The sequence below is a fragment of the Megalobrama amblycephala genome, linkage group LG3 (genome assembly GCF_018812025.1).
Source record: "Megalobrama amblycephala isolate DHTTF-2021 linkage group LG3, ASM1881202v1, whole genome shotgun sequence".
Lineage (NCBI taxonomy): Eukaryota > Metazoa > Chordata > Actinopteri > Cypriniformes > Xenocyprididae > Megalobrama > Megalobrama amblycephala.
In genome coordinates, this window is record NC_063046.1 from 46,858,042 (window position 1) to 46,880,257 (window position 22,216).

At 35.3% G+C, this 22,216-nt stretch overlaps 2 protein-coding genes and 1 pseudogene across 3 annotated transcripts in view; 2 read left to right on the forward strand and 1 right to left on the reverse strand.

The window, feature by feature from the left end:
• Window positions 1-4,288, forward strand: part of focad (focadhesin) — a 90,823-nt gene extending 86,535 nt beyond the window's left edge. For both annotated transcript variants that reach the window (XM_048185714.1, XM_048185715.1), the window contains exons 42-44: window positions 2,779-3,030; window positions 3,704-3,779; window positions 3,932-4,288. In XM_048185714.1, coding sequence (XP_048041671.1) covers window positions 2,779-3,030; window positions 3,704-3,779; window positions 3,932-4,005 — 402 coding nt within the window. In that variant the 3' untranslated portion in view covers window positions 4,006-4,288. The remainder of the gene's footprint in view (window positions 1-2,778; window positions 3,031-3,703; window positions 3,780-3,931) is intronic.
• A 3,280-nt stretch (window positions 4,289-7,568) lies between these two features.
• Window positions 7,569-8,891, forward strand: LOC125264068 (annotated as a pseudogene).
• A 1,337-nt stretch (window positions 8,892-10,228) lies between these two features.
• On the reverse strand, window positions 10,229-21,692 carry hacd4 (3-hydroxyacyl-CoA dehydratase 4). The gene is made up of 7 exons (XM_048185716.1): window positions 21,538-21,692; window positions 20,805-20,911; window positions 20,354-20,481; window positions 19,901-20,010; window positions 18,088-18,194; window positions 11,207-11,341; window positions 10,229-10,601 (listed from the first exon to the last, which is right to left on the reverse strand). The coding sequence occupies exons 1-7, from the start codon at window positions 21,540-21,542 to the stop codon at window positions 10,519-10,521; spliced, it is 675 nt and encodes a 224-aa protein (XP_048041673.1). The 5' UTR covers window positions 21,543-21,692; the 3' UTR covers window positions 10,229-10,518.
• Between the last annotated feature and the right edge of the window lie 524 nt (window positions 21,693-22,216).

A 22,216-nucleotide genomic window follows, 5' to 3' on the forward strand; every position in this document is an offset into this window, starting at 1 on the left:
AGCGAGAGAAGAGGCAGTTCATAAGAGAGCACTGTATATTTGAGAGCGTGCATCCAGATTTGTGCGAGAGCAAAGGAAATCCGCGCGCGAGCGGAGAGATTTGCGCTAAAACATTACATTGATGTGCTCGCGCTTCACAATAATGCGCTCTCGACATTTGACAGTAAAATAACGCCATACCTACATCTTGGTTGCTCTGGGGCTAAGCAGATAAACATAAAATTTTCATTTTTGGGTGAACTGTCCCTTTAAAGGCACAGCATGTAGGTTTCACTGCTCGAAGTCGCGTATTGAAAACAATAACAAAGGCGAAGCTTAACGATGCTGTGAATGAGTGTGGAATCATGGGAGTTGTTGTCTTCACCTCTGGAAAGCAATCTGACAGGACCCAGGCAGAAATCGTTTTCATGAATGAGCTAATGTGTTAAAATTTATTAATGATACTGTGGTATGAAGCAGGGCGGGCCGAGAGCCTTGAATATTTTACATTACTGTTTTTATTACGCTTATATGCTGCAGTCGGTTTTGATGTTTATGTTTATTTTACGAATAAAGTTACATTTAACATCCGCCTCCTTCTTCCCTGAACTTGAACATTGGTACAGTTACGTTTGATCACTTAAAATCACATTATTTTATTTAATTCTAATAAAACAGCTGCAAGTGCTGAATTACTATGTATATAGGTCACTTTATCTGACGAATTAAAATTGTGTGGTAACGCAGCGCTGTTTTGCTTGGTCAAAATAATCATGCTAAATACGTTTGAGTGTTAAAAGCTGTGAATAACGTTACTCTCTGCATTCGCTCGGTGGCTGGTATGAGACACATGTAGCACATTAACTAAATTGACATTAGAATATCATAAGAAAAGCTGGATGAGTTGTGTTGCTAAATGGCATGCAGTTAATTTTGAAATATATTGTATGGTGGAGAAAACGCTGTATTACTGTTACTACAAATGAAGCTCTTTCGGATTATGAAGGGCCCTATGAAATCCGTTTTATTTTTTCCCAAATTCCATTTTATTTTTTCCCAAAAAAAAATTTCGTTTTAATTTTACTGGATTCCGTTTTATTTATTTTTTGACTCCATTTTAATGGTTAATTTAAATTTTAGTAATCAAAAAGCATGTCTAATTAATTGAATTCTTAAAAACAACAATATTTATTAAAAAAAATATATTTTTATGATTTTTTTTTTTCAGAAGTTCTGTTGTGTATATAAATTTTTCTGGGAATCAAATGAACGCATACCATTTAATTGATCTTTTAATCATGAAATTAAACTTTTTTTGTCAAACAATGTGCTGCACAACAGAGCTTTACTGTTAAAATTAAAACATGGAAGAAACACTGAGATTATTGTTTAAAAATATATTTTAATAATTTATTGTTAAATTTATCTAAATTCTACTGTACAACAGTAATATGTTTCAGTCAAGTTAAATCGAACTTTTATTTTGACGGTTTGCCTAGAGCTTTGAGTTTCTCTGTGTTTATGACGGTAGTTTTCTCAAACGAAGCGGTTAAATGCTGATGAAGTGACTTTCAGAGCAGCTCTGGAGATGAATTTCATGCGTCCATATAGTGAGGTGACAGACGACGAAAACACCGCGAGCGTCGCATGTGCTTCAGTGTGCGTGCGCCTCCGCACGAGTGTGTGTGTGTGAGGCGCTGTGAGGTAAATGAAACTGCGCTTCCGCATCATTCATTTCAGAGGCACACAGGCATGCAGGATTCATGTTTAAATAGTCTTTTTGCGGTTTAATATTCACAGACACTAGTCTATATCGCGATTTAATTTAAGTGTACTGACCTGCTTTTAATTCATTCATCAAAAATTTGACAAATTCCGTGACATTCCGCATTATATAGTAAATTCCGTTTTTATGAATGGATTCCAGGATTCCAGGATTCCGTGATCGTGGAAATTAGAGGGCCCTAATTATGCCATGTTAGCTACTTGACAGAATAGTGTTGTTGATTTACTTTTTGGGTACAAACAAGTTACTCACAGTAAATCAAGAAAACGACCGATTCAAACAAAAAGACTATAACAATGATTATTTTTCTGCCGATAAAAGAATGCAAACAGTTGCTCACCTGTCTAATAAAACACAATATATTAAAGAGTATTTGGTGTTTCCATGGTTAAACGCCAAATATGCTTTAATATATATAAGCATGGTTAAGTAAAAACAGAAATAGAGGGTAACACGGATATGATGTCATTGACAGGCAACACAATTACACAGGCTGTTACACTGGTTAAAATTGAAGATTTCTCTGGATTTAAACATTCTTGGAAACATTTGTTAGATAATGTAGGCTAAGTACAAAAGTCAACAAAATATATAACATTGTTCTAGTGGTTTTTGGATATTTAATCCAAAAATCTTACATATTGTGCCTTTAAGTCGGCATGAAATGGAAGTTAATGGAAATGATAGAGTTTTCTTCCCTGTTGTGATGTATATCTGAGTGAAATGGTTTCTCGAACAAGAAAACATGTAGGGCGGGACTTGATTTTGTCTATTGGAAATTGATTGGATCATTGAATCATTGTGGTTTGCTATTGGTGGATCTCCCTCCCTCATCCCAGTAAACATGTCATCAGATAAGAGAGAGATGTTGCTGCAAGAGACAGGGGAAGTTATTTTGATCATGAATTAAAAAAAGAATGATGTGTAAATCACTTATAATACTGCAAGATTTTATATAAAAAAAATAAGAATTGTGCATTTTGACTTTAAACATAATCACTATCACTTTGCAGGGCACAGACTTCCTCTTCGGTGTGTTTGCTGCAGCAGTGGCATCTTGGGCTGACCATTGTACCCCGCTTCTCATTGGCATCAGGGCCCAGTGGTTTCCCTGGCAACAGTCCTCTCAGAAAACAGAACTGACTCATGCTCTCTATGTCAGCCCTTCTACCACTGAGCTGTCGGTCGCGTCATGCCAATCTGCGATCCCATATAGCATAAAGCAGCTACTCGCCAAAGAGCCGTGGAAGTCCCAGTCACAGAAGGTATGGCTTCTTTTATCTCTCGTTTTACAGTTTAAATGTGGAGGTCTGGTGAATGTTTTGGGTTGCTTAGTAAACGTAAAACGCACAGTTTAAGATGTCATTCATGTTCATTTCCACAAATGGTGCAGAACACCAAATTGTAATGCTTCTAGTCCTCAACACTGAGTATGTGCAATATCAATAGCAATTAAAAATAAAGCAAATATTTTCCTGTGTATGAACTCTACTGTTCAAAAGTTTGGGTCAGTAATGTGTTTGTTTTTGATAGAAGTCTCTTCTTCTTGCTAATGCTGCACTTATTTGATCAAAGATACAGTACTAATAGTAATATTTAGGAAAAATAATAACTGTTTTCGATATGAATATAATTTAAAATGTAATTTCTTGTGATGCCAAGCTGAATTTTCAGCATCATTACTCCTGTTTTCTGTGTCACATGATCCTTCAGAAATCATTCTAATATGATGATTTGGTGCTCAAGAAACATTTCTCATTATTATCAATATTGAAAACAGTTGTGCTGCTTCATATTTTTGTGGAATATGAAAGAACATCATTTATTTGAAATATATTTTAAAATAGTCTTTACTGTCACGTTTGATCGATTTCATGCTTCCTAGCTGAATGAAAAAAAAAATGACTGACTCCATTCTTTATTTCTTCATGCCATCAGTTCATTGACTGGCTCTTCAGTATTACTGAAGGTCCTAAACTAAGTTTCTCAGAGACTGCTGTACTTACAGCCAGAGGTGAGATGCTTTGATCAAACTAAATTATTGTTTTTTAATCAGATTAAAAAAATGATTGCATAGCATGATATCAAGAAGCAAAGGTTGTCATATGATTTACAGTATATGTGCAGTCTCTTATTTGACTTACTTGTATCTCTTATTTGTCTTAGCGGCATTAATGGCTCTGAGATCCACCTCGGAGTTCAAGAAGAAGGGCGTGTGGACCAGAGCGTATGGCTGGTGATCCTGTCAAAGCTCCGACACACCAAGGGATTTGTTTACTTGGCTGTTTGGAGTAGCATCTACATAACAAAGCTCATGTTTGACCATTTCACAAATTTAGTGATAATCCCAGTCTGTTACCAGTCTGTTTTGGGGTTTTTTGCTGTTAAAAAAACGAACAGAGAAGTACATAAAAATTGGCTCAGAAAGCATCATTATTTTCCACTTTTGTTTATTTCCACTTTCATGCATTGCATGTAAAATGTAATGATATTATAAAAATAAATGTATCTGTGCCATTCGAAGTATCTTTGTCTGTTCAATTGAAGCTCACTCTTTTTGCATAAATTCCCTTTTACTAAGAACTTGAAATCCAGATCAAGCTGATTTTTAACTCTGGCATCCTATAACCTGAAAGCTTCCTTCTTTCCTTCAGCCACACTGATACTGAATATTCAGCATAAATGATGCCTGATGGTCGGCATAGAAGTCTGGTCCATATTGTAGCTTAGGCTAGCCAAGAACTGCCCATTTAGACAAGAACGGACCTTGAACAACATTTAAAATACCCTAAACAGATTAACATGCTACATAGTAGAATTATTATTTATTTTAATTATTATTTATGGCTCAGGCTCTGGACGTTGTTTGCAAGAAAATATACAGGATATCACAAATTAGTAGAGTTCAAAAGTTTTCTCGTTGCAACGTTTGGCCCGTCTAGTGGTTAAAAACAATACTCTATGCACTTTGCAGAAGAACAATGTTTTGGTGCTTCGGGTCTGCGTCACTGTGCGGATGAATATTGTTATCCTACTGCTCATTAAACATTCACTACTAGACTTAAGAGATATAACCAAAGGATCTCAAGTTGACTAGCTGAAGATGTTACTGTGGCTTTACCCATTAATAGACATGGTACTTCCTTGAAAATAAATTCCAGCACAGCTACAACAACCATAATGAAATGACTCTTCACAATGAATAATAATGCTTTACATTTAACTCTGTTAGAGAGCTACATATGGCAGTTCAATGAAATGTTTGTTTAAAGGTGCCCTAGGACTTCTTTTTAAAAGATGTAATATAAGTCTAAGGTGTCCCCTGAATGTGTCTGTGAAGTTTCAGCTCAAAATACCCCATAGTTTTTTTTTTTATTCATTTTTTTAACTGCCTATTTTGGGGCATCATTAACTATGCACCGATATATATAGGTTGCGGCCCATTTAATTCTCGTGCTCCCCTCCCCCGGAGCTCGCGCTTGCCTTGAACAGCATAAACACAGTTTACACAGCTAATATAACCCTCAAAATGGATCTTTACAAGATGTTCGTCATGCATGCTGCTTGCATACATCGGATCATGTAAGTATAGTATTTATTTGGATGTATTACATTTGATTCTGAATGAGTTTGAGGCTATGCTGCGTGGCTAAAGCTAACATTACACACTGTTGGAGAGATTTATAAAGAATGAAGTTGTTTATGCATTATACAGACTGCAAGTGTTTAAAAATGAAAATAGCGACGGCTCTTGTCTCCGTGAATACAGTAATAAACAATGGTAACTTTAACCACATTTAACAGTACATTAGCAACATGCTAACGAAACATTTAGAAAGACAATTCATAAATATCACTAAAAATATCATGATATCATGAATCATGTCAGTTATTATTGCTCCATCTGCCATTTTTCACTGTTTGTTCTTGCTTGCTTACCTAGTCTGATGATTCAGCTGTGCACAGATCCAGACGTTAATACTGGCTGCCCTTGTCTAATGCCTTGATCGTGGGCTGGCATATGCAAATATTGGGGGCGTACATATTAATGATCCCAACTGTTACGTAACAGTCGGTGTTATGTTGAGATTCGCCTGTTCTTCTGAGGTTTTTTAAACAAATGAGATTTATATAAGAAGGAGGAAACAATGGAGTTTGAAACTCACTGTATGTCTTTTCCATGTACTGAACTCTTGTTATTCAACTATGCCAATATAAATTCAATATTTAATTCTAGGGCACCTTTAAAATAAAAAATAGATATATATTTTTTTAAATATTTGTACATATTTGGATTGATAATGTATTGTCTCATTATTTAACTTTTATATTAATTTTTAACCAAAAAAAAAAAAAAAAATTACATAGTGTACCTTTAAAGAAAATAATACTTTTCTTCTGCAAGGATGCATTAAATTGATCAAAAGTGTAAAGACATTTAGAATATTACACAAGATTTGTATTAAAAATAAATCCTGTTCTTTTGAATTTTCTATTCATCAAAGAATTCTGAAAAAATGTATCACAGTTTTCGACAAAATATTGAGCAGCTGTTTGTAATATTTGTAAGAAATGTTTCTTAATCACCAAATCAGCATATTAGAATAATTTCTGAAGAAATTGTGATGCTGAATTCAGCTTTGCCATCACAGGAATAAATGACACTTTTACAATTATTGGCACCCTTGGTAAATATGATCAAATATGACTGTAAAAATAAATCTGCATTGTTTATCCTTTTGATCTTTAATTCATAAAATTAGCAAAAATCTAACATTTCCTTTCATTGAAGGAAAAGAATTGAAAGTGGGGGGGGAAATCACATTATGAAAGAAATGTTTTTCTCCAAAACAATTATTGGCACCCTTTTATTCAATACTTTTTGCAACCTCCTTTTCCCAAGATAACAGCTCTGAGTCTTCTTCTATAATGCCTGATGAGTTTGGAGAACACCTGACAAGAGATCAGAGACCATTTCTTCATACAGAATCTCTCCAGATCCTTCAGATTCCAGCTCCATGTCTTCAGTTCACTCCACTCATTTTCTGTAGGGTTCAGGTCAGGGGACTGGGACGGCCATGGCAGAAGCTTCATTTTGTGTTCCTTGTGGCTAATCTGAATATGTTTTTTCACTATATTTGTGTGTAAAGTGAACCATCAGCTAATTTGCCACTCGGGTTGTTTTATATCTGAAATAACAGGTTGGTCTTCTCGAAACTATAACAGGTTTTACTGGACTTTGGAGTAAGATTTATTACTATTTTAAACCTCTTGAACTTATACTCTTTAAACTCCTTTTAACAGTATTTTTTTGTGAAAAGTGCTGTAGAATCTACTTGAATTGAAGATGAAACAAGGGGCCTTATTTATAAAAAGTTCAATAGAAACTGTCCTACATTTGATCTAAGATTATTTCTCAAATGCGTGTACATGTGATTCAGAGAAACACACATACACACACAGGTTTGTTTTGCTATCAAAGTGAGGACATTCCATAGGCGTAATGGTTTTTATACTGTACAAACTGTACATTCTAACCCCCTACCCTTAAACCTACCCATCACATTTTTAATAAAACTTTGTATAGTATGTTTTTAAAGCTATTTTAAATATGTCATTATACAAATTTGTGTCCTCATAAATCACAAAAACGCACAGTTAAACAGCTCAAACATACATTTTAGTCTTAAGCCTCGTCTGTGAAATGCCATATTTGCCATAAATGCGTTTGTCCTTTCGAGTCATCTGATTTGCCTTACATGGGCCTGTTTCCATATTTTGAGTAAAGAAATTTGTTAATGTAATGTCTGAAGGGCCTAAGGCAGTGAAGGTCACTGTTAAAGTCACAGCTGTCCTGGTTTTTATTGGTCTGTTCATTCCAGAAATTTGTAGAGACATGAAGGCTTCTGTAACTGTGCTGCTCTTTTTGAGTCTCTTTAGGCTGAAACTTAGTTTCATTCCCGAAAAAGTGAAATCTGTAGATGCTATGTCCTGGCAAGACGCACAGACTGCACTACGATGACTTGTCCACTGTTAGAAGTAAAGATTTACAGAAGCTCTCTAACAATCCTCTAATTAAAAAGGATTATTTTTGGATTGGACTTGAGAGAGATGGTCAAGACATTAACAAGTGAAGGTGGTCCAAAGGCGGGGAGGCGACGATTGTTTGGGACAATAGAGAACCAAATAATGATCATGAAAAATGTGGCGCTGTCAATAAAAGCACATATAAATTGTGTGACAGCAACTGCTCTGGGCATCTAGGATTTTATTGCATGACGGTCTTTGAGCTGATCCTGGTGCAGCAGGAAAGCTCTTGGGAAGAGGCCTTGGAATACTGCAGACAAAACCACATCAACTTGGCCATAATAAACTCAGATGATATTATGGAAGAAGCACAGATTAATAGCACAGCAGCCGATACAGATGACGTATGGACCGGACTGCGCTTTATCGCTGGTCACTGGTTCTGGGTAAATGGAGAAGATCTCGGCTATAAGGTCTGGTCTGCAGATGGAGAGCTCCAGTGTCCTGCCATGAATCGGCACTGTGGAGTTTATGATCGAACACAGAACGTTTGGAAACCTACAGACTGTGAGCAGACTCAACTTTCTCTGCGTCGACAAGGGATACGATAGAGGAAGCTATTAATCTTTGATGGTTAGCAGATATGATTTTCTCGCAAAGTCCTTCATTCAGAAACATTTACTTTCTTTGCTTTGCTTGTAAATGCTGAACATCATGATGAAATCAAACTCTTTGACTATGACATAAGCTTTTCCTGAAACTTTTACAGACAAAGTAGCTCATATAAAATGTTCACCTGTGTAATGTGTACTAGATCCCTTAGCAACACTCTTGTAACAGAGTTTTTCAATGCATATACAGTCTCAAAAACTGATTTGTAAAAAATAAATGTTTGAACTATTTTATTTAATATTCATTATTATGCAATTTTATAGCTGATTTAACTTATTTTGGAATTATTTTCTTTGCTTGCAGCACTAGATGTTCGGTATAGTCTCACTGTGTAAGAGACAATGTAGCAACTTTTATTAGTGCGTCAAATACTGGTCTGGTGACATTCCCACCTCAATTTGTAGGATTATATCAAGGACTTATAAGATGTTTGAATAATGCAAAACACAAATTGACATTCAGAATAATTGAATCAAAATCTGACAAAAAAGTTCATTTGACTCATGCACTGACGATGTCCTGACACCTAACACCATTTTTTAGTAACAGTGAATTGTATTTTTTTTTTTAATTTTTACAAATTGACAATATTTTTAACTTTATGCCTAATAATACTATATCTAGCTTCTGCCACACCATCTTATATATATATATATATATATATATATATATATATATATATATATATATATATATACAGTACAGTCCAAAAGTTTGGAACCACTAAGATTTTTAATGTTTTTAAAGGAAGTTTCGTCTGCTCACCAAGGCTACATTTATTTAATTAAAAATACAGTAAAAAACAGTAATATTGTGAAATATTATTACAATTTAAAATAACTGTGTACTATTTAAATATATTTGACAAAGTAATTTATTCCTGTGATGCAAAGCTGAATTTTCAGCATCACACCTTCAGTGTCACATGATCCTTCAGAAACCATTCTAATATGCTGATTTTCTGCTCAAGAAACATTTATGATTATTTTCAATGTTGAAAACAGTTGTGTACTTTTTTTTCAGGATTCCTTGATGAATAGAAAGTTCAAAAGAACAGCATTTATCTGAAATACAAAGCTTCTGTAGCATTATACACTACCGTTCAAAAGTTTGGGGTCAGTAAGAATTTTTATTTTTATTTTTTTGAAAAGAAATTAAAGAAATGAATACTTTTATTCAGCAAGGATGCATTAAATCAATCAAAAGTGACAGTAAAGACATTTATAATGTTACAAATGATTAGATTTCAGATAAACACTGTTCTTTTGAACTTTCTATTCATCAAATAATCCTGAAAAAAAATATTGTACACAAATATTTTGTACAATTGTACACATTAAATGTTTCTTGAGCAGCAGATCAGCATATTAGAATGATTTCTGAAGGATCATGTGACACTGAAAACTGGAGTAATGATGCTGAAAATTCAGCTTTGCATCACAGGAATAAATTACTTTGTGAAATATATTCAAATAGAAAACAGTTATTTTAAATTGTAATAATATTTCACAATATTACTGTTTTTACTGTATTTTTAATTAAATAAATGTAGCCTTGGTGAGCAGACGAAACTTCTTTTAAAAACATTACAAATCTTAGTGGTTCCAAACTTTTGGACTGTACTATATATATATATATATATATATATATATATATATATATATATATATATATATATATATATATATATATATATATATATATATATATATATATATATTTATGTATATATATTAGTGTTTCATGAATAAAGAAAACAATGTATTTATTCAATGAGCTAGTTCTTTATTTACCCTTGTATTGCAAACAAGCAGAGATGGTCCAAAATGTGGCACCTCATTTACAATAGAGGTGGACAGAAATATCAGATTTTACGGACAGTTTGAGGATCCAGTTTGAGGTTTAGTCACAAGCTCTTTAACATGTTTAAATATTGAAAATTTTGCCATTACACAATTCAGCAATGCACTCCTCCACCAACATAATACTCCTAAGGTTAGAATTTGGCTTTGGTGAATGGGATGGCCTGTACTGATATTTTGTTCTTCTCTTGGTTAGTCTTTCTTCAGTTTATTATTCCAGTTGGCCAGAATCTCCTTCCTTTCCTTCAGCAAGAGTAGTAATGTTAAACTGGATCCTTCAAAATACAGAGATGACAATCAGCTGACACATTTATGCTACATGCTAATTTAAATGAGCAAATCTAAACAATATATATATATATATATATATATATATATATATATATATATATACAGAGGCCCTGAAAGTGTTTAGATCAGGGGTGTCCAATCCTGCTCCTGCTGGGCCACTGTCCTGCAGAGTTTAGCTCCAACCCCAATTAAACACACCTGAACCAGCTAATCAAGGCCTATTAGGCACACTAGAAACTTCAAGACAGGTGTGTTGAGGCAAAATGGAGCTAAACAGTGTTTGGACACCTCTGGTAGATACTTAAGCCACATTTAAAAATGCATGAATGCCATTGCATTAGATAACAAAATATGACAAAATGTGGCACTTTCTAATCTTAGTATTTTCTAGTTGTTAAATAAGTTCATTGTTAATGTGATGAACTATGCCTGTGGTTACATTTTGGTAAAAGTAATTGATATTACAAAAAAAGTTTGATATGCCACATTTTTTTTGTTTCATATGCATTGAAATTCAGACATTTTTAAGTGTGGCTCAATTGTACTTTTCTGGGCCACTGTGCACAGAAGGAACATCATATTATTTTACCTAATACAAGAAGTAGTAACCAAGCCATAAGCATAAATGGGGAATAAATGTATGGTGATGAAGGTACTTTAAGTTGAACTGAATCTGTTCCTTCAGACTCAGACCAGCATGGCAACATATATACAATGCTTATTCCTAAAGAAAAAGAGGACAAAAAGAGAATGTGGTTAGTGACTGAAAGCTATGCAAAATATTTAACCCTAATGAGGCTCATTTTTCTGTATTGTTAAATGAAGTGCACCGTGCCTCTTTATCACAGTTGGACATGCTGCAGCAGGATCAGGCTTTCTCAACACGTTTCCTGACAAACCTTAAGACAAGTGTGCTAACTCATTTCCGGCTGGTTTAGATCAGCTTCCAATTCTAAATGAAGCTCTTAAGATGATTTGTGCAGGCCCAGACACGACTGTGCTCCTGTGTTAAAGCAACAATTTGGGATGTACGATGTAACAGCCATGTAAATGTCAGCAAACTTGTTTGGACAGAGCAAGAATATCAAAAAAGCATAAATTGTGTTGTTTGAATTTACAATTATCATTATTATCATCAATTATTTCTAGAGGACAGCAGGACTCAAACTGAAAATTATGCCAAGTTTTTTTTTGATTGTGGTCAATTTTCTTTTTAAACATTATCTTTATTTAAAAAAAATGCTACAAATGTAGAGATGTTTACAGATGTTTATAAAAAGTTTGTCATTTATATATGCATGCTACTGTACATACATACTGAATGAATTAGCAGTACAAAGCAAAATTTAAGCTAAATTACCAACTTCTATAAAGAAACTTATGTATTATTGTATTATATACTATATGTATTTTTGTAATAATAAAGCATTGATTGTCTTATATTTCATATGTATACTGTTGCTGTTATTATTTTTTTCCCTCTTTCTCCCAACCAGGTGAAAACATATGCAGTCCATGATGGCTGCATGATATCGACGGTCCGCCTCAGATGTCCGTTTTTCTCAAATATATTCCCCTACCAAGTTTCTAGACGAGTTTCAAGTACTTCCCCTTGTACTAGAGTCATTCCAGATGGCATCCAAACGGGAATTAATGCATTCACCCGCTAAGAAAAAGCCGAAAGATGACGAGCGTCTTCATGACGCCATTGCCGAAATGCTAGATAAGCAACTGAGCGCCATAAAGTTAAGCATGACGGCGATTGTTCGTGAAGAGATATCAACGATTTCTACGCGCCTGGACTCGTTGGAAACTGATGTTAAATCGTTCAGCGACAGATTTGACTACATGCAGGCCACTGTCCGGGACGTAAAAAAGGAATCGATCGCAGAAAACCTAAGGTGCTGGGAAGAAATCTGCGTCATATTTATTAGGGGAATAAACAGAGAAAAAAACAATTTTTAAGTTATACCATGATCCAGAGGCATATGTAAACCACCCATTTTCATCCCCACCCGTTTCCTCTCTTAGGAATGGGAATTCTAAATCTCTCTCACCTAAACAATGAGCAAAAGACTTTTCTTGATTCTCCAATAGAATTGAAAGAACTAAAGGAGGCTTTAGAGTCGATGAATAAGGGTAAGTCACCTGGTCTGGATGGTTTACCCCCGGAGCTGTACTTGGTGATATGGGATCTAATTGGACCACTTCTTCTTGACTCTATAAATTTTGCGATAGATACAGGACATTTTCACAGAGATCAGAATACTGCCCTTATCTCTTTAGTTCTGAAAAAAGGGTTTTGCTATGGATAACGTACGACGACTTTTGAATATTATTGACTCATCCGACCTGACAAACGAACAACGCGCTATCCTCTCACTAGACGCTGAGAAAGCTTTCGACCTCGTTGAGTGGAGATACCTATGGTCTGTCTTAACTCGATTCGGTTTTGGCTCTCGTTTTATTCACATGATCCAGACTCTCTATACTAACTCTTCCACACGGGTATCTACAGGTTTATACTGCTCAACCGCTTTTCAGTTGAAGAGAGGCACGAGACAGGGTTGCCCATTGTCGCCATTGCTATTTGCAATCTCATTAGAGCCTTTGGCGCAGACAATTCGTCAGGATCACATAATTTCTCCTATAACTATAGGCTGTTCCAAAAATTATATTTCTCTCTTTGCTGACGATATCCTGCTGTATATGTCTAACCTCTCCACTTCTCTCTCCCAATGTCTTAAAATATTTAAAGATTTTAGCAAAATTAGTGGTTACAAAATTAACTGGGAAAAATCTGTATTAATGCCCCTGTCTGCTTCGGTTGATACTGCATTAGTGTCCACCCCAATTCCAATCAGTAAGACCTTTAAATATTTAGGAATTCAGATCTTTCCCAATCTGCAGGCTGTTGTCAAGCAAAATTATATCTCTTTATCCACTGCTATTAGACAAGACCTACAGAGATGGAATGCTCTTCTAGTTTCACTACAAGGCAGGATCGCAATCATCAAAATGACTTTTATTTTTGTTTTCCATGATCCCTCTTTCTCCTTATAGAACCTTTTTTAAGGAAATAAACTCTTTGATTACAAAATTCATATGGAACAAGAAACGCCCAAGAATTAAACTTAAAACGCTACAGAGAAGGCCTGATAAAGGAGGTTTAGCACTTCCAAACTTCCAGCTGTATTTCTGGGCATGTCAGCTGCGCTCTCTCAAGATTTGGTTAGAGACTGATACAAAGATTGTTTGGCGTGATATGGAAGCATCGACAGTGCTTCCGCATCGGCTACAGGATGTGTTATTTACAGGTTTACCAAATAAAGCTCAGAAGTTTGGAAACACAATCGTGGGTAATTCTCTTAAGATTTGGTGCGAGGTCTGCAAATTTATGGGAAGTTCTATTAAGTTTACAACTGAATCCCCAATTTGGCATAATCATCGCTTACAATCTGATAACAAACCTTTTGTTTTCAAGCCATGGTCTGACCAAGGGGTACATGTTCTGGGTGATTTATTCAACATTCAAGGATTAAGGTCCTTTCAGGATCTGAAAGACTGCTATAATCTTCCTGGTCACTCCTATTTTCTGCATTTAAGGTTGAGAAGCGCAATGCGTGCATATGGTGCACCGTGGAACTGTAACCTGGACTCTCATCCTCTGTTGGACTGTGAATTTTTCTCAGGCACGCGGGGCAGTGTCATTCATTTATTTTATTTACAGATTACTCGAGCAGTGCTGTGGAACACTCCCTATCACTACTATATGGGAAAAGGAACTGGCCCATTACAAACCAAACTGGAATTGGATTTGGGAAAGTATTCCAACGATGTCCAAAAATCTCGCCCACCAACTAATACACTACAAACTCATCCACAAGGCTTACGCTACTCCATATGTCCTGCACAAAATGAAGCGCCTGCCTACCCCTTTTTGCTTACTTTGTAATTCAAATACTGTGGGGACCTATATGCACATGTTTTATGAGTGTCAACATATTGGAAAATTTGGGGATAAGGTTTTTCAAGCCTTGACAGAGCTGTGTGACGTGGTTATCCCTAAACATCCCATTCTTTGTCTGTTGAATGATGATAGTGAGCTCAATCTGAATGTTAATCAGAGAAAGATCCTTCACGCTGCTCTAACTGCAGCCAAAAAGATAATTTTTAAAATTTGGCATGAACCCACATCCCCAGCATTTAAAATGTGGCTTATAGAACTCAAAAATATTGCATTGTTAGAATGCACAACAGCAAGAATTAATAAAGCCAAACCAAAAACACTTAAGGCATGGGCAGAATTTATTAGGAAAATCTCCCAGTTAATATCTCATTAGAGCAGCTGTACTGCTCGCTCTATAAGTCCAGGAAGAAGGTGCAGTTGGATTCTTACATCTGTGTTGGTGTTATCTACTCAACCCCTCTCCCTCCTCTTTTTATTTATTTTATTCATCTATTATTTATTATTGTCATTTATTTTATTTCTTATATATGCAAACCCTGGTATTGTATATAGTTAAGCTGTGACACACAAGTTGTCCATGTTCTATTCTGCAATAAAAAAATAATCACAAAAAAAAAAAACATATGCAGTCCGAATGCCCCTAACAAAGGATTTTTGAAAAAAAAAAAAAAATATATATATATATATATATATATATATATATACATACACACATACATACATACATATATATGAGCAATATCACACGAGTAGCCGGGCGATATGGCTGTATATCAGTACGGCTGTGATTCGTCCGTAGGCTTGTTGTCCGTAGGTAATCACAGCGTGCTGATATACAGCCATATCGCACGGCTACTCGTGTGATATTGCGTTTATACAACAGTTCGATGGCACGAGTGTGTAAATAAATAAGAAATAACAACGGAGTGTCTTTAAAACCCTCTTTTGTGCAGCACTACTTCCTTCCGCCACGGATTCAAATCTCAAGTTGACAGTTGGACCAAGCCTCCGTTACTAACTCTAAAACGTCACTTTAGAACTAGTAACGAAGGAATGTTCAGTCGCTTCATTGAGACTCATTGAATTTTGTACAGTATGAGAGTGAGAGAGAGAGATCGCCTGAGCCTGAGAGAGTAGGCTATTACCTGTCTGATATATTGCATTACATTCATTCTTCAAGTCAATGTCCATAATATTATATCCATTATAAAAGTCTGTTTGAATGTCCGCTGAGGAAAGCGATCTTGTATTTGTCCTTTTTACAGCTATGGTACTTTTCCATAACATCCATAACACCACAGCGCTAAAACAACTTCCTTTGCAAAAGTTCCTTTCAATTTAAAAGTGTCATGATCATTACTGGGAGTGCCCTTGTCTGCCATTAGAGGGCACTCCAATCTGAACTGTGTCTCACCCCACTTGTGAACTTCATTACCCATAACGCACTTCCCGGACTCATTATCTCATGTCATTGCACCCAGCTGTTTTGTGTTCCCACATAAGTGTCTGTCTATTTATACCCTGTTTGTTTCTGCCTTTGTCCTGGAGTTTTCAGTTCAGTTTACCAGTTTTTTTGTTTGTTTTCCTGTTCTCTGTTTGACTGCCTTTTGGATTTTGACCCTTGCCTGTTTCTGGACTCACGATTTTGGATTACCCATTAAACTACCCTGCACCTGGATCTGTCTGATTGTTTCCGTGATTTACCGTGACAAAAAGTCTCTTGTGACTCACTGACTCATTCTCCTGTAAAGTGTTGCCGCCATCTAATGGCGTATTTATTTAACTTTCACTCAATCCATATTACGCACTAATGGACATATTTATATAAAATATTTATTGAACAACAAATAAACACAATTATACAGTTCAGCCAAACGTAAAGCACTAGTGTGCCCGTGACGGTTGTCAAGTGTGCCGTGGATAATTACCAAATGCCAAAAAATAAAACAATAAATAAATGCTACACCTCGTATCTCTATACTTCCTAATTTTTGTTTTCTTATTTCAAAAAAAAAAAAAAAAAACTATAGGTCACCCTTTACGCCTGTATGTGGGTTTTACAAATATTTAACGAATGAAAAGGATTTTAAAGAGCTTGTGCCAAAACCTTGTAACTCCATTGGATCCTCAAACTGTCAGTCTAACCTCATAAATCCGCCTCACCTCGTGAATGAAGTGCGCACTCAGTTTGAACATCTAGTCTATGCAATGCAAAGGTAAATAAAGATCTGATGTTTGAAAAAAAAATTGTAAAGTGTTTTCTTTACTCAAAAAACAATATGTTTATAAAATGTAATGTTTTACGTATTTGAAGAGCGGTCCCATCTAGTTGTAGCCAATATGCTATGCTATATGATTTAATTGATTATAATATGATAATATGATTATACAAATTTAACATAGGTATATTAACTATATGTATAGGTATACTAACTATATTAATAAGACCAAAGATTGCCCGTTTAATGTACTCAAATTGAATTATGTCTCATGTTTAACCACTATAAGAGCCAGCGGTAAATCCCCGAAGCACTGGCCGAGATGAAGCTGTTCTCGGCGGTTACACAAGCACTGAACGGCCGCTGACGCCCTGGAGCTCGCATCTCCGAAAACGTCAAAACAAATTGTAAAATAGGCGCTATTATTAAATATGAGTCACATATTTCAGGTCTAAACAACTACATTCTCTCCTAAAAAACTATTAAAACAACAGTTCGTGGTACAATAAGCCGCCATGACGGTCACTTCAAACGGTGAAAAGGTAGGAGGAGTGCTGTTATCACTGAAATATCGCATGCCTATCGGCCAATCAGATTCGAGAACCAGACAGAACTGTTGTATAAAAATATAAATAAATATAAATATATACATATATTATACACTGCCCTCCAAAAGTTTGGAAACGCCTTAGAAAAGTGGGGTTTTGGACAATATTGGCATGAATCCTTTTTAATTTGTGATAATTTTGCACTGATAAGGGACAACACAAACTACGAAAACATATTTTATTACATAAACAGTTTATTCATAGAAAAAACTTTTTGATTCATCAAAATATCCACCATTAGCAGCTATCTGACCTAAACTGGGTTCTGATTGGTTCATTGTATTCTAAACTTAATTGGCAATCAATTGTTGAAGCTATTAAGGTGTGCTGACCCAAAAATCTTTTACAAACCTGAGCCAAGTTTAAACCAGTAACCAGGCATCACAGCTGGCAAAGGGGCATATCTGACTTTGACATGTATACATTGCCATTATTATGTAATCAAAATGAAAATTATTATTGATGGTCTTCAATGATAATGTCAAGTTACTTTAATGTATTTGCACCAAAAAATTATAAGCATTTATGCTGATATCGTCCAAAACCACACTTTGACAAATTATATTTCCAAAGCTATCTGATCCTCATCCAACATTGGGAAAGATTATTATGTGATGGCTTTTTTTGCCATAGTATCTAAAATAATATTATTGTAATCATAATGATATTGTACCTTCTGTGACAGCAGACAGCAAGTAAACTGGAACTGACAGAGTTTGATGCAACCATAGCATTTTAAAATATGGTGTGCCTGAAAGGCAAAATAACTCATGTGGATACCTGTAGGACAAACAAAACAAAATATGACCAACAGAACTACCACTTTTCAGCATCTACTTCACTCTTAAGCCCTATTCAAACAGGATTAGTTTTCTAAACAATATTTGAGTTACAGTTCTTATCACCTGAGGTCTGTGATTTCATGTATCGATTTAGACAGGACTAACGTCTCCGTGTTTATTACAGACGTGGGAGTGCGTGTTTTCTAGACGTAGGTGTTACAGAAGCTCATCTGTGCTTGCATGTATCACGTATGATGTATATGTCTTTTAATGAATAACTTAAATGTATTTTAAAACCCTTTATGAATAAACTTTACATGAGTTTATAGAAGTGTCTGTTTATAAGAAAAAGTGAGCAGTCATCTACTAGACAAGTATCTTACCTGACACTGATATTGAAAATATCTTTGCAGTTTCCACTATTGGGCTCTATATATTAAGGCCCGAGCACCGATGGTGTGAGGACCCTATTGTAATTGCTTGGCCAAAAAACAGTAGGTAATTTTGCCTTTTTTTACTGAGTTTTGAGTTTTTACTGAGGTTGTTTGAGAAAAACACAGACATGGCAGACAGGATTAAAATTACAAAGTACGCCTACGAAACACAAATTTCTCTAACGTTCTCCAGGGAATCTAATTCTAACCAAATAGGGCTTTAGAAAAAAGGTTCAGTGGGATTCTGTATATATTTTTGACGTACTTTTTACGAATTTATACTTTTTATGAATTTATGCCAAAAAGGTTCCAAATAAGGAGAAATGTCTTAAATGATTGCACAATACTTTCATGTTTTACAGGTTATTTCAATTTTTTTCTAGTGATAAAGAAGGTTTACAAGATGTTTAATTCATAAAATGTAATTAAAATGAAAAATCAATTAAAACAAAATTACTTAATTAAAACTTAATCCATATAATGCTCCCATGATGGAAACCCTAAAGGCTCTATATATGAAGCACCTGACAGAAAACTTTAAGGCTCAATATAGATCATTTTCTTCTAAAACACTTTAGATTAGGGAACACATATTCACTATTAACTAAGAGTTTGCCCTCAATAAACTCCTAATTACTGCTTATTGATAGTAAGCAGGTAGTTGTTGTAGTGGTTATGTTTAGGTATGGGGTAGGGTTAAGGGATGTAGAATATGGTCATGCTGAATAAGGCATTAATATGTGCTTTAAAAGTACTAATAAACAGCTAATATGCTAGTAATATGCAAGCTAATAAGCAACTATAGTCAATAGTGAATATGTGTTCCCTAATTTAAAGAGTTACATTTTCTTCCAAGGGTGAACGTGATTTCACCAAGTACAACATGTTCCTGGTCAATAATCTTTGTTGATCCTGGAACAGCAATCTTCCAATCGACAATCAGATTTGAGCGACAAGTTTACAGTTTATATCAGATTTAGGCTTAAAGCCAGGGATATGTGCTTCTACATATTCATTTCCATGTGATTTTAGGGATAAGTTAGCGTTAGGACTCAATGACAAAATATGTTGCAAAATATGTTACTTTGCAAAATCACGATGACCTTCTTCTAAGAGTGTATACGCTGCTCAAAAACCTACATTAGGTCTTCGAGACATTTAGCGAGTTTACCGTTAAGTGTTTATGAATGTTGTTATGAAGAGTATCTGAATAAAGATGACCTTCAGAATTATTCACAGAAGCCTGTATGCAAACAAAAAAGACACAAACCTTAGAAGGCCCAGTATATTCCACAGATAAAACTGCACACACACGATTGGTTTACTCTGAAACTCTTCCAGACTGATGAGGAGAAACAGAAGGACATTTCTCTCCATCACCTGTAAACAGAAAATGGCGTTAAAGAGTAATATATATCATGTTAATAAAAATTATGCAACTTAAAATAGCTCTGAAACAGACACACTTTTTTTCTCTCTCGAAAAAGGTACTTCCTTAAATCTTGATTTGTGGCAACAGTTTGAGAAATATTTTAAAACATCACACACACACACAAAAACAGGAACTAGATTTTAAACTGAGATAGCAAAAAAGACAAAAAAACATTTATGCAAATTAGCTCTGTTAGTAACACTTTACAATAACAGTACATGTAACTATGTACTATTACCTGAATTAATAAGCTTGTACATTAGCGCTATGAATGTGGTTTGTATGTTTTACCTGCATAAAGCGAGGGAAAAGTCTGCACTCCTCAAAACCATCGGCTATGTGAAACAGTTCTAACAAAGACAGAAGCTGACAAACCCCCATCATAACTCCTACAAAATAGAAGGTGCCAGCCTGGGCATCTAAGACCAGAACACAGGATTTGTGATTATTTAATGCAATAAAACAGCAATCATTAAGAACAGTCCTTCCATACAAGTATTTTCAGTAGATTATATCCATTAAAAAATGTTAAGTAATTTGTTTAGCGCTGATGTGAGTGGAAGTCGAGCCCTTTCCTGAGAGTGTTTTTATTTTGGTTGTACCACAACTCTTAACAACCACTTTATATCTTTAACCACATCTGGGTACATCATGGGAGAGATGTAAATAAAGTGTTTGTTTAACACACCAGATTATTTACATGAGCAGACACTTCAAATGCTAGCTCATAACTGTTGCTTACCTTCCCCAAAAGAGAGAAATCTGGCTGTCATGTTCGCGAAAATCCATGTGTGTCCACAGAACTGAAGCAAGTTGTATGAGAAGAGGTATGTGAGACTGGGGCTAAACCTGCAAAAGATCACATTTGCAAGTAATAGACTTACACAGAAATGAAAAGAAAAAAACTATGCAATTTCTTGTGCAGAGTTTCTCCTGTAGAAAATTATCCAGAAATAAATAATCCATAATACAGTGATAAATAATTGCAGGACTTGTCAATGTCATTGCGACAATGGTGCACCGTTGCCATGGTTACGTCCTGAGGAGATCGCGCCTTTTGTTCGTGAGTGATTTCAACACTCGAAATAACGATTTGGTGATTACCGCAACCCATCTTAAAAACAACGTTTAAAAGTTTGTATAAGTTTCTACGTAAACAGAAGCTTTATAACGCGTCCCGAACTACGTTTTAGGTCAGCGCCCCCAAGAAGCTTTCAGAATCTGACATGTTGTTTTATTTCTTTTATTATTATTATTTTAGTGGCTCAATACAAAGCTGTCATTTTATTTTTGCAATGCTGCATCCTAGCAACAACAACAAAAGCCCCATCTGATATTTTTTATCGACTATATCAACTATGTGTTGATCTCTGAAGATAAGACAGAATGTTTTGGTGAGGCTGCGCGCGGAAGACCGACGTTAACAACGGAATGATGTAAACAATACACGTCGATTAAACGATACTGATATTTACCTCATTCCTCCCAGCAGTTGAGACAGCAGTTGGGCAAAATTAAATGTGTGAGGAAGTTCTGGTCACAGAACTCCCCCTCTGACGTCAACAGGGCTGATCTAACAGTTGGGTTTCCCAACACACACTACAGAGGGAACGTGTGTGTGCTTGATGTTTGTATCACGTGGCACGAGCCATACTTAGTCAATAGCCTATGTTTTAGTTGTTTTGTTTTGTTTTGTTTTTTATTTGATTATTTCATATTTCTTACTTGTAATAGATTGGCAGTTCTAATGACATTTTTAATTTCAGTATTTATGTGATTTTTTTTTTTTTTGTTAAAATAGCTCAAATTGATTTTAAATTTCTATTTGCAAGTGTGTGAATAAAACTTAAATTATAATCATTTACATTTACATTACAATCAAACCATATAGTTATTTACATACGCCTGCTTTAGCTGTTCGTGCATGCAATTAAATGAACACAGACAACATCAATATTGGATGAAAAGCTGTGAACCAGCTAACATTTTTTAATAAACCAGAAAGGAGAAAAATCCCACCACAGGCAACTGAATGTTTCATAAAGGGGGAACTGAAAAGTGATGTGACGTGTAGCCAAGTATGGTGTCCCATACTCAGAATTTGTGTTCAGAAACAGCAGTGAGTATTGAACACACACACACCGTGAACACACA